This window comes from Carlito syrichta, unplaced genomic scaffold (assembly GCF_000164805.1).
Source record: "Carlito syrichta isolate Samal-C Ts95f unplaced genomic scaffold, Tarsius_syrichta-2.0.1 Scaffold301643, whole genome shotgun sequence".
Lineage (NCBI taxonomy): Eukaryota > Metazoa > Chordata > Mammalia > Primates > Tarsiidae > Carlito > Carlito syrichta.
The window spans coordinates 264638-282954 of NW_007245739.1; the positions used below are offsets into that span (position 1 = coordinate 264638).

Consider the following 18317-nt stretch of genomic DNA (forward strand, 5'->3'; position numbering starts at 1 on the left):
CCCTCTCACTTTCCCCCTCTCACTTTCCCCCTCTACATTTCCTTTATCCATTTGCCCATTGATGAACGCTTAGGTTTTTCCATATTGTGGGAGTGTAGGTATCTTTTTGAGATGATCATTTCACACACCCAGAGGAGGGATTGCTGAGTCATATAGTAATTCTATTTTTGATTTTTTTTCTTTTAGGAACCTCCCTGTTTTCCATAGTGGTGATACCAATCTACATTCTTACCCAGAGTATGTGAGGGTTCCCTTTTCTCCACACCCTGGCCAATATTTGTTACCTCACAGAAAATCTCTACTGAGGCGCAAAATAAGGTCTCGGTGAACTATGCACCATAGAAATTGGCAGAGTATCGGTGGAACCCATATTTCCCTCTTTATTTTTTATCCATTTTACCTACTACCTTAAACCCTTCTGTGTACATTTACATGTTCAAAAAATCATGGCTAAAACATCCAAATTCTTCCATTATTGAATTAAGTTGAATATCTCCAAGTTACTAAAAAAAAAAGACTCAAGATTAATTTGACTGCAGCCAGTAGCTAATTGCTAGATGAATTGATGATAGCAGTTCCCTCATGACATTTCCTTTGCTTTAGGATAAGAGCAAAAAGACTGCTTCCAGTTCCAAAGCACCCAAGAATGGAGGTAAAGCAAAGGATTCAACCAAGGTAAGTGAAGCAGTAAATACCTTACCAATTAGTTTAGCAAACACGTGATGTGGGGCTTACCACTTTAGTAATTTTCTCAGTGGAATCTATTTAGAATAAAATATTTCTAAAGTACTATCTATCTCATAGAAATTGGATTTTAAAAGACATACACGTGTGCATGTATACATATATTTTAAGTAACTGGCATTTTAAAAATCTAAATGAATGTTCTTAAGTTGCTGCATTTCCTGCTCTTATTAAAATACCACAAGAGTATGTATGTGGTTTATATAAATTTTAGAACATGAAAGTTGGGACTTTTTTATTATTAAATTTACTCCAGCTGTGGTCAGAAATGGAAGTTTGATTAGACTACTTCTAGGTCCCTTCTAATTCCAAGAATGTGTGATTCAAGTGATCATTACTATGATCCTCTGACTATAATGAGAAATTAAAAGTGTAGCTTTAAAAACAGTAGTCCAGTCACATAAAAACTTTTAAAAAGAAAATATTGAAAGCTTCCTGTAGTAGAGTCTATAATAGGATATAAGAAATAGCATTGATAATTGGCAGATACACCGTTATATTTCAGATTAAATTCTTCTTTAATTTCAGTTATACAACGTCTTTGGTCAGCCCCTTAACAAGCAGAGAAAGCATAACAACCCTGTATGACCAGTGAGTTAGCTGGCCGGCCATACCCCAACTACAGGAACAGCATGAATCACTATAGAATGAAATACTACCTTCCAAGAATACCTATTTTTTTTTTTTTTTAACCTGGTCTTAAAAAAAATGTAGAGTGGGAAATTTAAGATCACGTAAGGTCATTTTTAGCTTATAGATTTGAGGAGAAAGAACTGTTTTGACCAAGTGAAGGAAAGAAACTTTGGAAGGACCCTCTTATTTTCTGACACTGCCTGCCATCTTCTATCTATTTAATTTTGAGTAGCCCATCTCTTCATAAACTGCCTCTGATCAGCTTTTTGGCCGTTAAACCAGAAAAGAGCTCACTGATGGTTTTGCTTTCCCTTTTAGACAACAGAGGAAACACCCAAGCCAAAAGCCAGTGAAAGAAATACAAGTTAAAGTTTACACTATGGTAAGTTGGATGTCTATTATAAATGAAGACAACAGTACCTTCTACCAACCTGTGTGTTATAGGTGAGAGAAATGAAGTCCACTTTCTTGAGTATTTCATGCTCTCTTTATACTATTGCCATGAAATGCACACTGTGAAATCGAGAGTAACCACTCATTCTCTGAAAGCGTTAAATGGGAGGATTGTGCTATTGAAAGGTTTAAAAACCTTATTCTAATAGCTATTTAAAATATTAGGTCAGACAGAAAATGGGCATCTATGGATAGTTGAATCTTTTTTTGTTTTTTTGTTTTGTTTTTTTTTTTGAGTTGGAGTCTCACTCTGTCGCTCAGACTGGAGTGCAGTGGCCGCTCCTGGCCACCGCAGCCTCGACCTACTGGGCTCTAGCGATCCTTCCACCTTAGCCTTCCGAGTAGCCGGAATTACAGGCATGCGCTACCATGCCTGGCTGATTTTTTGATTTATTGTAGAGATGAGGTCTTGCTGCCCAGGCGGGTCTCGAACCCACGGGCTCAGGCAATCCACTCACCTCAGCCTCCCAAAGGTGCAGGATTACAGGCTGAGCCACCGAGCCCAGCTAGTTGAATCTTTTAAATCAAAATGCTCATGACTACAGGCTATTGTGGCAAAGCAAAATTGGCATGTTACAACTTAGCAAAATGTCCTTAAGATACTGATAGTACCCAAAATAATAACACATGGTGGAGTGGGGCAAAGTACCTTTTGGGTCTGGGGTAAATTACAAGGTTTTGGAAGATGCACAAAGGGAAAGATGGACCACCTGTGTCTTAATTTTAATACTCGAGGTGGACTTCATTTCTCTCACCTACAACACATAGGTTGGTTGAATGTACATTGTTTTTCGTTTACAAATATGTTGATTCCAATTTATGGTGACAGATGAAGGAATCTCTGAGATCTAGCTTGAGAGCAGGGTCCTTAATCTTCAGAGAGTGGGGAGGCCTTATGCTAAACCTTAAAAGCATAACACCACTTACCAACCGAAGCCTAAAAGAAATCAAAAAGTAGGTTAAATCGAGTTCAGCTCTCTCACTATCATCCATCTTATCTCCTATAAAGAGGGAGGTATACTATCCATCTTATCTCCTATAAAGAGGGAGGTATACTGTTAGAATTGTTTTCAAGATTTTTTTCTGAAATTAAAAAAAATTCTGTTAATGATCCACTCTCATGTATACTTATAGGAAATTACTTTTTGTTTGTTACACAATGTTTTTGCTAAGTGGTATATTTACTATGCTTTAATAAGAAAATTACATATCACATGATTCACTGGATTTTTTATTTGAATTTTTCAAGGTATCTGCATGTAAAATCTTCAGCTGGTGGATGGTGACTTTTGAAGAACAAAAGGCTTTGGCAACAGAAAATAATTTTTTCTGAGTAGCTTCTAGACAGTGGTATTTGTTGAGTCATTTGTCATCCTAAACATTGGTTTGTTGTTCTTTTCCAGAAAGAAAATGAATTTGTCTGGTTCACCTGTGTTATTGTACTGAGTATTGATAAACTTTGAATTTTTTTTAATTGCCCTCAGTTGAGAAAGAAAGCAAGCTTTATATTTGTAAGAAATATATTTGATACAGTTTCTTAACACCAAAAAAAAAGGAAAAACTGCAAACTTTTGCACATTCTACACACAGTGCCTGTAAATCTCACTAGTATTTTCAGTTTGCATTTATTATTATTTTTGTTTTGCTAGTGTTTGGAAAACAATGCTTTAAACGTTCTTCAATGTTATTATTTTTATTCCTCTCCCCCCACCTTCTGCTTGGGCTTTTGACCTGTATTTGATGTTTCTTTGGGTTAACATTTATAAGTCAAACCTAAGATATTGTATATCGGGCACATATCTCCTCTTGGGCTGCTAATAATAAATTAATAATAGATCACCTGGGCAAACCAGGAAGCACCGATCCCCTTTTCAGTTTGAACTCTTCTTTACCAGGTGTGAGAACTTCTGCACCTTACAGTCACAAAAACACACTGAGACTTGAATCAAGTCAGCAAAAGCAAAATGCAGGCTAGATAAATCATGATGTGGCAAGTTTCGAGAATAAAGTACAACCTAATTCTCAGAATATTCACATATTTTCAACTCTGTTGGTTTCCCATGTTACTAAACTATGCTTTCTATTCTCTGTACATAAAACCTGGACAGCAATTGTTTACTTAGAGCCATTGCCACATTAGTCTCTGCACTGTATAGCATCTAGCTTTATGGAAGTTTACCAAATATAAAAAGAAACTTCTGCTTTAAAGAAATACACATATATATTAAGTTTGTGAAATTTAAAATCAGTTTTTCTCCCACAGCAATTTAAGAACTCGGTCTGATGCCTTATAACTTTGAATGGTTTCTCAGATCTTTCTGAGTGAATAGTTCGTGAACATTGCACTGATATCGTTGACAGAATTTTTGTAAATATTTAATTTCATCTTTATTTCCTGGGAGTGAATGCAGGAAAAAAAGTCTGGTACCTAACATAAGACAGACTTGGAATTTCTTGTTTCCAAAGAGCATGGCCTTCCTTAGCATTGGTTTAAAGCTTTTGTTAGGACTTAACAGACTTCCTATACTGTCTAATGGTGGGGTGGGGCAAGCAAAAATAATAATGCTTGTAATGAGCATCACATTTAATACCCCTAAAAATACTCTCTAAAAGTCATGCACATGCCTATGGGATTTCAAAATCTACCTGCTTAAAATACTGTGTCTCTGCTCATCAGAGATGCAGTCATTATTCTATTTTTATGGCAGTAACAAGAAAAAGGGATTTTAACTATGTATCTAATTATCCCATTTGAGCAGTATAGGTGCTTGCTTTTTTGTTTTAAAAAAAAAAAAAGACTTTGAAACCTTTGACACTGACAGATATGTTTGCAAGGGTATGGTTGCAGTATTACCAATTTCCATGCACATATAGAAATATTTTTAAATGACATACCTAAATCCAGAGGTTTAAAAATGCCTGTAAAAGTAAACATTTATTTAAAGAACTCTGAATATGCCTTCTTTTTTAATTAGAAATATCTGCAAGACTTGGGTGTTTGCCAGTAGCTAATGATGACTGGAGTGAGCTCTGGAATCTAAAGCAGCCCTTTTTTACTATCTAATTATTAGGAGAAAAGAATTGCAAATATCTGCTTAGAGGTAAAGAACAGACAATTTTTTATTACCAAGAAGGTTCCTGCACATTGTTGTGGCAATATTGTATCTGTTTAGAAAGTGATCTTTTTCAAAAGCAAATGAAGATGTGTGCCTTAGGTGACCAAAACTGAAAAACCAATATTTCCATGTTTCATTAATCAAGATATAAAATACAATTAAAGCAAAACATTTTCCATTAAGATTTTGGCTGTGTGTTTTTTGTTTTTTTTTTTTTACGAAGGAAAATAGCCTGGGGTGGAAATTACCAGTGATTTCTGTTTTTTTATTTCCCAAACCCTTATGCAGTATATAAAAAATGGAACTAGAAATACATTTATGTACAGAAAAGTCACTGCATTCTATAATGTATTACAGCAATACATTTTGACATTTTTCATATCAATTATATTCCTTTATCTTGAATTTTTTGCCATATATTAAAAAAATTCATATGACTTCAAAGCCAAAGAATATAAATCCTCACTTTGGGCTAATATAAGCAAATATTTTTCATTTCACAATATATCATTATTTATTGGTGACTCTGCAAAGATTTATTGGCAATAAGTGCCAATGACAAATTACTTAAGAATTGTAAACTAGGCCAAATAAGAAGCAGAAAAGGAAGAAGACATCTCCTCCCTACCTAAAAAAAAGTCTTTTCCCATAGACCTGAGTGCACTCTGCTTTTTCGTAAGAGATACTGTATAAATCAGGGTCTTCGGGGGAAATAAGTAACACTCAGAATTGTCTGAGGAGGGTTCTATAAAAGAATTTTTTGCAAAGGTGTGGGTGAGGTGTGTGGAAACCACAAGTACCATCAGGACTAGTAAAAGCTAGGCTTTCACCAAGGCCCCTAGTCTTGAAGGGATGAGTCAGGGAAGCAGTTACCAGAACACAGAGATGGAGAAGGCTGTATGCAAAAGAGAGCCGCCTCTTAGGAGCGGAGACCTTGAGTGGAGGCCAGTTCCAGGCATCCTGCAAGGGAACTAGTAAGAAACACCACCTCCCTTCCTAACCCAATCTCCCAGGGCTCCCACTGACCAGAATTCAGAGACCAAGGAAGCATGATGACTTGGCCTAACAAGTAAACCCCCAGGGATGAAGCAAGAAAGAGAAAGGGTGGGCAGCAGTTCTAGAGGGCTCAACATTAGAGCCTTCACACAGCCATTGTACTTAGTCTGTGAACCAGGCTTTGTGTGTGACCCAGGTGTTCATTGTTCAGTAGTCTTCACATTCAAAGTCTTTTCAGGAGATAGATGTAACAGCATGAAATATAAAATGAGAAAAATAAGGTAGTTGATTCCTCCATGTCAGGAACCTGCCACTTGGGTTTATTTGGCAAGACACACCCATAAATGAAATGTGGTAGTAGGAGCCCATGAATGAAAAACAGCCAATCTCTTCACAGGAATTGCCAAATGAATAAGGAGTTGAAGGGAAAGGGAGTATCTTCTGCTGGAGCCAAAACAGCCATCTCTAGTTTGAAAAATATTCACATTCTACAAAATTTTGGAGACTGTAGCTAGCAGGAACCTGGCAAGAAACAAACTGTTACAGCAGTTCAAGCTTCTCATTTTGCAGCCACACTCTGATTTTGTCAAAATTCTTATCCATCCAGCGTATGTTTTCTTCAATGGTTTCGATTGTTTGTTGGACACAGCGAAGCTGAGAACCGTTTTCTTTCAAAGAGCTGAAGAATCCTTTTACCTTGTGAGGAAAAATTGGGTTTTTACAAAATTTTATTATATTAAGCAAATGTAACTTCAAGCTAGTTAAAAGAAAACTGAAAATGAAGTTCCAGCATTTGTCAAAATTCTATAGAGAAGGCAGCCCCAGGTGTCTGGATACAGTTATGTATACATGGGCTCTGTGGAATGAGCTCAGGCCTTGTGATGTCAGGTTTTGCGTTTTTTCTCTGCAGCTCTTTTATTTATTCACAGTTGCCAGGCTTTAAAAGACTTCACTGTTTACCATTTTATAATTAAGGTTTAATTGAGTGTGTCTATTGAATGTGTATCCTGTTCTGTATACACAGATGCAAAGTTAATTTTTTTAACATGGTATCTAAAAAGCAGAATGTGCAAAGCATCTTCTTTGCCAAGCAAAGCATTTCCAGCCACATAAGTGCGATCTTTCTCCATAGGCCTGGCCTTGTATGTTATGATAGAAACACTGGGGGAATGGCATTCTTAGCAAGTCATGGTGGTAAGACCCTAAACCTGGCCAATTTTTAAAAATTCTAATCCACAATTCATGTATTGTTCCCTCAAGGTTAAAAAAAAAGCCCCACATAAAGTACTTAAAGAGGTAAGAGACTCTTGGCTATCTCCTGAAAAATAACCTTGTTCTTGTTTCATCTCTGGGTATCTAAATCTCTTAAGCTCACATGAGGGACAGGCTGGGTTTGTCACAGCATTGACCAGTGTGCTATTCTGTTTCACCTTAAAGCATTCTTACCCATTTCCCATAAATTTTCCCAGCATTAATCCCTCAACTTTTGATTTTATATTCAGGAAGTAATTGTAGGCCAAGATGTATTATTTATTCAGTGTGGATTCCAGACAGCTAATTCCTTAAAAACCCATATCATAATATCATAAGTTTGGGAATAGAGGAGAGTTAGGAATAGGCTTCAGAAAAATCAAATTCCAATTTTAAATGATGCAGAGTTGTTTTAAAATTATATGTCAGTACAGTACAACTTTTCAGTGAGCAGAAGGCATGGCCTTATGCTGTGGCAACTTAGAAAACCCTCCTCCTCCACTGTTCTGCCTTAAGTTGTAGCTCAACCCTGCTGTTTCTGTACTATCAGAACTCGAGATTAATTCATAGTCAGTTAAAAATTACTGTGGGTGCTCTTCAATAGTCAACCCACATCAATAACTTTACTAATTGGCCAGACTAATTAATCCTGAAGCAGCCCATCGTGATAGTGACAGTGCTGCTAAAAAGGCCTTCCCCAAGAGCAAAGCCAGCTTTAATCCTTGAGCCCGTACCCTTTTCCTGATCCCACATTGCCTCTTCTATCTTTACCTGCCTTGGAAACGCACCATTTTAACAGCATATTTCATTCCAACCTGCCTCTTTGAGAATATTTTCTGTGCAATTAGTACAATATAGGATTAGAAAAACAGGTGTATCCTACCAATTTGTTTGACTTTGAGCAAACGATTTAACTTCTGTGGGGGATTCAGTTTCCTTAGTAAAAGGGGGAGACTATCTGCATGGCAAAGCTGTGTTGAGGATGTAGTCACAGAATGTGGGCAAAACATAGAACCCCTAACCCAACAGGTCTCAGGGCCTCACCTTCATCCATTTGTTCACCAGCATTTACTCTGGTACTTGTTCATCCCTCTGCTGTAATTACTGGTGCTAGACACTGAAGATGAGGCAGTGAATCGGGCCAGCACCAAGCCCTCATGGAACTTAGTCTTTTGGGGGGACAAGCAGTAATATAATTACTATAAATATACTGCTATGAAGAAAATAAGTTATGGGAGTAATGGGAGAGGCTGGCCCCTGTTTTGGACAGTAAGGTCAGGGAAGATGGCATTTGTGCTGGGAGCTCTAAAGGATAAAATGAGAAGTTGGGAAAAGAGCAAGCCAGGCAGAAGAAGAAAAAGTGCAGAGGCTTAGTAATAGGAAGAGCATGTAGTGGCCCAGGCACAGGGGGAGGTGGGTGGAGTGGCTAGAGAGAGTGAACCAGGAGAGATTGTGGGAGCTGGCCACAGAGGTCAGCAGAAGCCATCATCACAGTCTTGGACACATGGAAAGGAGGGGTGTGAATTTATTGCAAGACCAATGGGCAGGGTTTTAAGAAGATGGTCAGCCATGGGCTAATCAGTTTTAAATGTGGGAAATGGTTTGCTATTGGCAAGGTGGCAAGAGGGAGGCCAGTGAGGAGGCCTAAGATGGGAAAGGCTTGGGGGTAAGAGCAGAAAAGGGAAATGCACAGATACCGTGCATGTACTAGAGGGCCAACAGGATGCAGGGATGAATTAAGATGAGGGGAAGGAATAATTCAGATGACTCTCACATTTTAAGTGTCAGTAGGATGTTCTCCATGATGACAGTATCTCGGACTCTTTGTGTCCTGCCTCAGAGTCTCTGCACCTGGTGTGCCCTCTGCATGCAACATTCTTCTCCTGGTGTCAGCATATCTTTCAGTATCTTCTCAAATATCTCCTAATCCTCCCCTAATCACCCTATAGAACATGACACCATCCCCCACCCCGATCGCCCTCTCTTCTTGTCTTATTCATCTTCAGAGCTATTTGACGTAGTTTGCTCTGTCTGTAATTGTCTGATTCTCCCAATAGAGTGTAGGCTCCATGACAGCAGGAGCTGTGTCTGTTCATTGCTGTAGCTCCAGAACCTAAAAGCATGTCTGGCATATCATAAGAATGTAATATGTTTTGAATGAATTAATGAGAAGATGAACAAGTGAATGAATGAAATGTTTAGCTGCTATAGATCCGGTCTGCCTGGTCAAAGCCTGTGAATGGTTCTTCGTCATCACAGAGAATACCTCCACTCTAGACCTCACTGGAGCTGAAGCTTGAATCATTAGGTGCAAGTAAATTTTGCAAGCCTGAATAAGGCTACTGAGAACTAGAGAAAATGCTAAGGGACTGTGACAACCCTTCATCCTTTTGCATTTTCAAAGCTCTCTTCCTACGTCAAACTGGACCAGCAATAACCAGGCTACACTATGGAACTATTGAAAATTTTAATTTTTAAAATTTTCAAAGCACTCAGATTTCATCTGAATGTAATATATTTTTTAAGCCATGTAAGATTTGTTCCAAAGCTTTAACTATTGGAAACTTTGTTACAGAAGGGATACCACAAAACACAGTGGCCCACACCTGAAATTCCTCAGAGCTTAAGACTGGAAAAAAGTCTGCTTTTGCAGAAAACTTGTATGTTACACATTCCCTTTTACAGGACAATGAGAATAACCCATACTGATTTCTCACATTCCCTTGGCTGCTAGAAATCTCTGTGATAAATTTAGGGGACAATTGCAATAGTGATCCTCAGCATAAGCTCCTCACATAGTTATCTCCAGTCCATTATGCAGCTTTTGTTCTTTGACATTTATAGATGGATCTTATAAGTTGCCTAAAATTATTTCTAAAAGTAGATGGTACGTGTCATAAGTAACATGGAACCCATGGACTTGGATGGTGAAGAAGCTAGATTTCAGACCTGTCTCCTTCACGGTAGCTAGATGACTACTTCAGTCTTTTATGTCTCCAATGCTCACTTTTAACATCCTTAAACAAGGTCTAATTCATTGTCGCAAGCAACTTTTTAAATTGCTAAGACCTCTTAACATGTTTGAGAAGAGACTCAGTGTTCACGAGTTTGCTTGCAACTGATATTTGCTTATGTCAACACCATGGCATCCAAAAATAACTTCTAAATGACAAAACCCATTTCTAGCTCATCACACACCCTCCCAGTATTTTGTCTATCCTGTATGTAATCAGCTGTCACTTAAGTTTTAAAAAGTTTTTGTTTTTTACCTCTTCAAGTCGTGTTCTTGTGGAAAATTGATTTGTCGTTCCCATTACCATGTAGGCTATGGAAGAGGAGCCAAGGTCAAACCTAGAAAGAGAAATTGTCCATATGGATTGTGAAATATTTATTCATTCAGCATATATTTTTAAGGGCTTCCTATATATAACAGCACTTAAGTAGAAACTGATTCGGCATGAAAAAGATATAAAATATGACCTCTGTCCACCAATGAGTTAAGATCTCGTTGTAAGAACTAATACACACCAACAGCTCAAGAGCTAATAAGTACCCAAAAGAAAATGATTGAGCAGGAAGTGCCACAAGAATTAGACAAAGACACATAGATGCAAACCAGCAAAAGTGTTCATGGAAGACATGGGCTGGACTGTGAGGAGAAATAAGTCCAGGGACGCAGGAAGGGCTTACTCTAGATGGAAGGGAAAACATCACTGTCTGGATTCATTAGTTAGCAATGAATTAGAGTTATGTTTTCTACGGATATTTTAAGTCCTTTTACAGCCTATCTTCAATCAAAAAAATCGCCTTAGACTGGTACTGTTCTTTAACAAGCAAGCTAAAACATATTAAGGTTAGGGAATTTATCCAGTCATGGGATACTTTTTGGCACTACTTACTTTTGTATAAGTTTATTCCAGTTTTCCCTCAGAAACTGCCAGGCCAATGGATATCCTACTGGGTTTCGCCCAACAAGTGTGAGAATATGTGGAAACTCCTGAGTTTTAATTATATCTCCCTTAAAACTTTGATCTAGTAGCCTAGAAGAATTAAGAGATGTTAACAATGAAGAGGTAATGAAACAGTTATGAATACCTGCAATAAAATATTTGTAAAAGAAAAAAAACAGTCCACCAATAATAATAAAGGCTAAAAAGATAACCAGAGTCCTGATAAATTCACTATAGCTACATAATGAAAACTGCCATTTATATCATGTTTATAACACCCATTCTCATATATCCTCTCATTTGCTCAAAAGAACAGTCAGGAAAAGTACCTCTAGTGAATACTTCAAGCACATTATCACCTTAAAGATACAGAAATATTAATATTCAATATTTTTCCTATCACCTGGCTCTCTCCCTTATTATTGCCATTCTTTTTAGATGTGTGCTCACTTGCAATAATGTTCCCAGCAGAATAGGCAATTCCTGGCCAAAAGAACAAAAATAGATGCCAGAATGATCTAATCTAATTTAATTTCCCTCAGCCACATGAACATGAATGACTGACTCACCACTGAAGCTTTTCCTTATTTTGGCTCGTACAGAGAGCAAATTCAATTTGACTCTTCTTGGTACTGGACAAAGAAGACTGATATTTACTATAAAGAAAATCCCAGCCTTCAGTGTTCTGGGCCCCCACGGCAAACACCGCCATAGTCACATCGTTAGGCAGGCTGTGGGAAAAAACACACAGTGAGAATCTGAGTTGCAGGAAGCACATTTAGGGGCAAAATGGTGACCAGTTATACACTGATGAGCTGACCCTGTCATCAGAGAGCATACCTAGAAATATAAACAAAAATGACTTCTTTGTTTTAGTTACATTTTATGAAAGAGAAAATATATCAAATTAGGTTTTAAGTAATCTCAAAAATGTAACATGAAATACCACTTTTATAAATACATGCATATTCAACATACTTTAATGACACTGGGTAACTGCACAGGTAATAACCTTTCAAGCCCAAAGAAAGAAATTTAAACTGGATTCAAAGTGTACCATCATAACCACAAGTCAGGAATCCAACAGGACCTCTGTTTGTAAACATTTCTTTAAATGGAAGCAGGTAGATTGTGGGCCTCTCTGTTTCTAGGATGGGATTTATGTCCCAAATAGGAATGGATGATGACCGGACACGGTGGCTTATGCCTATAATCCCAGCACTTTGAGAAGCCAGGGTAGGAGAATTGCTTGAGCTCAGGAGTTTGAGACCAGCCTAGGCAACACAGCAAGACCCCCTCTGTACCAAAAAATTAAAAAAAAAAAACATAACTAGATGTGGTGACACATATAGTCCCAGCTACTCGGGAGGCTGAGGTGGGGCGATGGCCTGAGCTCAGGAGTTTGAGGCTGCAGTGAGCCATGATCATGCCACTGCAACTCCAGCCTCAGTAACAGAGTGGGACCCCTGATTCCAAAAAGCCCCAAAAAACAAAGGACAGAAGTGTAGCAAGAATAGGGTTTTCCAGATATGCTAAGATTCTACCTGCTTAGACATTGTCGGCAACTACTATGCACCCCTGTCAGGAACTTTGGAAGGCCAAAGAAGCTACTAAAAAACACATGAACTCTGTTTCTGTATGGAATGGCTGTCTTCAGTAAGGTTTTGTATTAGTTATACAAAGTAAGAATGATTCCAATTCCATTCTAACTCCCAAGATATTTGTCTTTCATGTGCAGAAGTTCCCTCTAGCATTTCTTAAGACCAATTTGAGACATACATAGTAAATCTTAAAAAGCAATTTATTTTCCAGAAAAGGGCAACAGGGGAGACTTGTTTATGCAGTGTTTAGCACCAGTGATGGAAAACAGAAAAAAGATACCCTTTATATCAACAAATGGGTTATTCAGTAGGACTGACCTCAGATTTCCATTGGATTCCTTCCACCTCCTGAAATAGCCTTCTGCCCTCTGCACACAAGGCTGGTACCTGCGCACACAGGCGAGGAGGAGGAGCTGGCTCCTCAGCATTCGCTCTGAGACAGAGCCATCGTCCGTCCATGTCTGCTTGTCAATGAGCCCCTGCAGCAGCCTGATGAGGAAGGCCTGAGAGCGGTGTACAGGGGGAGAGGGACAAGGGTCACCAGTAGTGTCACAGGTCATTTCATGTTAATAGAATCCATTATGGCCTCAGGTGATGGGGGCTGATTTTTAAAACTTAATCCAACTCTTACTGTAAAAACCATGCAGCTCTGTTTATATTTTGTTATAAGAAGGGTCAAAACAAGAAATTATGATGAATTAAGTATTTTCACAGCAATCTTTTATATCTACTTAAAATCAAGATGAACTGCCACCTTGAAAAAACAAATTAAAAGAGAGTTTATGTGACTAAACTTTGAGAGCAAATCATGCCACAAAACTTAATATCTTTTTGCCAGAAATAATTTGTGCCTCTTTCTCAAGTACGATTAAAAGTCCCTGGCTGGGCACAGTGACTCATGCCTGTTATCTCAGTTACATTGGGAGGCCAAGGCAGGAGGATTGCTTGAGCCCAGGAGTTCGAGACCAGCCTAGCCAACATAGCAAGACCCCATCTCTGCAAAAAATAAAAAAATTAAAAACTTAGCCAGGCATGGTGGCACACACCTGCAGTTCCAGCTACTTGAGAGGCTGAGGTGGAAGGATTGCCTGAGCCCAGGAGGTCAAAGCTGTGGTGAGCATGATTGTGCTACTGCACTTCAGCCTGGGTGACAGAGTGAGACACCAACTCCAAAAAAAAAAAAGGAATCCCAGAAAATCTAACATCAGCCATCATAATAAAGAAGTAAAGTAAAATGAAATAAAAGATTTGTGAAAGGATGGGAATTGAAGAGTCTAAGAATGTCATTCCCATGATTAGTGCCAAAATAAAACCCAAATCCTTGCTAGTCTATCCAAATACTGAATACATTTTATTTGTTTTTCCTTAATAAATGTATACGAAGACACATATCCACATGCATAGATATACACACAATGATAAGTACTCTTTTTCACACACACAAAAAAACCAAATGACATAAAACTATTTCAGGTTTTTACCTTGAATTGAGTTTCTACTTCATTCATATCTCTTTTCTCCATTAACTTATACATAGGAATCAGCTCATTCAAACCTTGGAACACGGGCATAATTTCAGTTTCATGTTTCAAGTAAAGGGTTAAATCCAAGGCCTTTTCAATCGGCAGCTTTCCAATGCTGGCCAAGAAACACTATGGTTAGTGGTTTAAAAGAAAATCCAGGAAATCAACTTTTTGCTTCAAAATATGTTTTAGTCTTCCAGCAAAACATTCAGCCAGATATAAATGTCCCTTATAAATAAATAACAACTTTTATCTTAGTCTCTTCTCTGTCACACAACATCTGGCATGTTAATGCTGGGGAGAAGGTAAGGCTAACACATGGGTAAGATGGAATGGAAGCATGTCAACATCTGATCCCATGAAACACTAGATTGTGTGCCAAACTTCCAGAGTAATATGGGGATTTCCATCAAAGATCCTTCAGGAGGCCTAGTCAGAAACACTGCCATTCAGTCCAAAGTACAAGTCCCTGGAGTAAACCCATCTTCTCCATTTCAAAAAGACACACTTCATTACAGAGGGTTGGTGTTACACACTTTAGTAGTAGGGTATATATTTACATAAGTAAACACAAAAGTCTCTAAGATTCAAGTAGAAATAAGCTACTGAGGGGGATTTTTTTTAGGCAGGAAGAAACAACTAGAGAAGCAACCCCTCACTTTCTCCCTCATTGCTTGTTGTCATCTTGGGAGGCCCAGTGTGGTGGAAAGAAAACCCAGAAGAACGAACCCAGCATTCAGAGCAGAGAAACATGGGTATGAGGAGAACCTGGGTGGTTTCCCTTAAGACTGCAGTTCTGCCTAAATATTGAAGAAGTCGGAGTTTTAGTCTTGGGGAGCATTTCCTTAAAACCATTGATATGAGGCAAAGAAAAAAAAAGAGGATAGTTTCACTCTATCCTTAATCACTCAAAGGTCATTTGGTTGGGCCAGATTTTATGAGCTGCATTCTCTAAAGATACTGTGAGTTCACGTATCTGATTTAAGAAAGAAAAAAAAATCCCTCCTTTAATCCAAGAGATGTAATGCAAATAACTTGGTCCTGGGTCTCTCAGTCTTCAAGACTGTTGAAGATTCGTCATGGGAGAAGCCTGAGCTAGTATAACCAGAAAAGGCTGCAGAACCAGCTGTAAAGGATGAGGCAAGGGCTTTCACCAGGATGCTGGTCTCCTCCTTTTCTTTTCTTTTTTTGAGTTGGAGTCTCACTCTGTCGCCCAGACTGGAGTGCAGTGGCCGCTCCCAGCCACCGCAGCCTCGACCTGCTGGGCTCCGGCGATCCTTCCGCCTCAGCCTTCCAAGTAGCCAGAATTACAGGCATGCACTACCACGCCCGGCTGATTTTTTGATTTATTGTAGAGATGAGGTCTCGCTGCCCAGGCGGGTCTCGAACTCGCGGACTCAGGCAATTCACTCACCTCAGCCTCCCAAAGGAGCGGGATTACAGCCTGAGCCACCGAGCCCGGCTCTCCTCCTTTTCTAAGCTTTCATTTCAGTCTGATGTGAGTAATTAATGAGAAAGATTAAAATACAGATTCCTTCCTTCAAGTGACTCAGCTGTCACAAACAGGAGGTTATTCATAAGGCTAGGAGCAATCTTGGATCCTTAGAAGAACTTAGGGGAAAACATCTTTCAACTTCTTCTTAGTAATCAATCCGCATTTTCATTTTTAGAAATCAAAAATTTGAATGATAACAGCTGCTGCTTTCAGAAATAAACCACGTCTTTGTGTGGCTTGTGTTACCTGACAAGCTGAAATGCATTGTTAATGAGACTGGCCCGATCATTACTGCTAATTGCTGTGTGTGTTCCTTTTAAAAGGCCAGTCAAGGAATCCCATCCATCATCCTTGTAATGCACAATGTAATAGCCACTCATTCCCACATTAAACTTGATCCATTCCACCTCTTCTGGGAGGATGAGCACATCTAGAACAAATAAAATAAATCATAGCTCCATTTACTCTCTTGCCTAATGAAAGCTTTTCTGATCAGAGACTGGACAAGAAAAGTAGAGAAGAGCTTAACATGGAACAATTTGAAATCATCACTTATTTCTCTTAGAAACCAGAAAATAGCAACTCAATAGACAAAAGCCAACATCAGCTTTAGACGTTAATTTTGTGAGATTTATAGATCTATGAAAAGAATGCAATCACGTTTCTGGTCTTATTTATGATGGAACCCATTAATGGTAACATAGTAATAGGGAATTTTCACCACTAATCCTTCCTTTTTAGCATTTCATAACTCAATTGTTTTAATCTCTATCTGGCAAGATATTGGCCATTTTTTAAACCAAAAAGTATTTTCCATCCGATCCTTTTTGTTTTAACCAAGATAAATAGCAAAAGGAGCTTAGTATTAAAGTCCTACACATCTCCACATATCCTCCTTGAATTAAACTAGTTATTTCTACAATAAATTACCTGTTTTTGTTTTCAGCAAAAATCTATGGACCATGTCTGATTTGCTGGTGGTGAATGTCAATGGAACATGCCACAGGTATCTGAAAGAAAGGAGTGATAGATAGTTTACTTGTGCACTCAATTCAAAAAGCACCTATCATGTGCCAGGTACTGGTTAGTTTAGGACAGAATGGTACCAAAACTGCTAGAGCCAAGCTCTCCAAACATCCCAAGTCTGTTGCCAGCTATTCATCCTTCTTGGTCCCCTAGAGTAGAGCTAGGAATCTGAGCTTAAGTGAGAAAGCCTTCACAGTGATTGGCTGGCTGGAGCTCAGAGGCCTAACTTAAGAACAGTGACCAGGTCATTGCCTCGCTGAGCTATGGAGTGGCCATGTGCTCTTTGGCTTTCTCCTTTTCCTTGGGGAGGTGAATCTCCTCCCCCTCCTCCTCCCCTTCTCCTCTCCCTTCTCCTCTCCCTCCCTGCTCCATTTGTCATTGTTTCATTAAGCACTGGGTAGGCCATGTTTTTCTAAGCTTTGCCCCTTCACTTACCTTGGGGAGGTGAATCTCTCTCTCTCTTTTACTTTCTAAATAAACTATATATTTATTTTATTATTATTATTTTTTGAGTTGGAGTCTCACTCTGTTGCTCAGGCTGGAGGGCAGTGGCACGCTCACAGCCACTGCAGCCTCAGCCTGCTGGGCTCAGGCGATCCTTCTGCCTCAGCCTTCCATGTTGCTGGAACTACAGGCATGTACCATCACGCCCAGCTAAATTTTTTTGATTTATTGTAGAGATGAGTTATTGCCAAGTTGCCCAGGCTGGTCTTGAATCTGTGGGTTCAGGCAATCCTCTCACATCCACCTCCCAAAGTGCTGGGATAACAGGCATGAGCCACTGTCCCTGGCTAAATAAACGATTTTTCTGATCTAACTTCTGTGGAATTCTTTGGATCTTTCACGAGGCATCTGATGGCACCAGACACCCCACCCCAGCAGGTGTGACCTAACATTTCGAGACCCCACTGGGATATATATTGTAACCTAACAGAGACCCTATCTTGACTCAAAAAACAACAAAAAAGAACAGTGACCACTGGTTGTGGCACAAATCAACATCGTGTGCCTCCTATATCATATACTGAGAGGGACAAGGCATCACTTCTGTGGAATTCCTGCCAATGATGTGTAAACTGATCTGATAATGGAGAAACAACGGAAAACCCAAATTGAAGGACAGTGTATACAATAACTGGCCTGTACTCTTCAAAAAAGTCAGTATCAAGAAACACAAAGAGGCTGGGTATGGTGGCTCATGCCTGTAATTCTAGCAGTTTGGGAGGCTGAGGCAGTCTGAGGATTGCTTGAGCCTAGGAGTCGGAGAGCAGCCTGGGCAACATATATCCAGGCATGGTGGCATGCCCCTGTAGTCCCAGCTACTTAGGTGGCTAAGATGGAAGGATTGTCTGAGCCCAGGAAATCGAAATCGAGGCTGCTGTGCATTGTGATCATACTGCTGCACTCCATCCTAGGTGACAGAGTGAGACCCTGACAGAAAGAAAGAGAAAGGGAGGGAAGGAGGGAGGGAGGAAGAGGAAGGAAGGGAGGAAGGAAGAGGAGAGAGGAGAGGAGAGGAGGAGAGGAGA

At 39.2% G+C, this 18317-nt stretch overlaps 2 protein-coding genes across 3 annotated transcripts in view; one reads left to right on the forward strand and one right to left on the reverse strand.

Moving 5' to 3' along the window:
- The window catches only part of CAST (calpastatin), a 112429-nt gene extending 107301 nt beyond the window's left edge, over window positions 1-5128 (forward strand). For both annotated transcript variants that reach the window (XM_021710911.1, XM_008055041.2), the window contains 3 exons: window positions 604-675; window positions 1696-1759; window positions 3080-5128. In XM_021710911.1, coding sequence (XP_021566586.1) covers window positions 604-675; window positions 1696-1746 — 123 coding nt within the window. In that variant the 3' untranslated portion in view covers window positions 1747-1759; window positions 3080-5128. The remainder of the gene's footprint in view (window positions 1-603; window positions 676-1695; window positions 1760-3079) is intronic.
- A 1066-nt stretch (window positions 5129-6194) lies between these two features.
- The window catches only part of ERAP1 (endoplasmic reticulum aminopeptidase 1), a 30638-nt gene continuing 18515 nt past the window's right edge, over window positions 6195-18317 (reverse strand). The window contains exons 11-18 of the mRNA XM_008055044.1: window positions 16693-16772; window positions 16009-16192; window positions 14226-14382; window positions 13063-13247; window positions 11713-11874; window positions 11093-11233; window positions 10463-10544; window positions 6195-6638 (exon numbers count right to left, since the gene is read on the reverse strand). Coding sequence (XP_008053235.1) covers window positions 6483-6638; window positions 10463-10544; window positions 11093-11233; window positions 11713-11874; window positions 13063-13247; window positions 14226-14382; window positions 16009-16192; window positions 16693-16772 — 1147 coding nt within the window. The 3' untranslated portion in view covers window positions 6195-6482. The remainder of the gene's footprint in view (window positions 6639-10462; window positions 10545-11092; window positions 11234-11712; window positions 11875-13062; window positions 13248-14225; window positions 14383-16008; window positions 16193-16692; window positions 16773-18317) is intronic.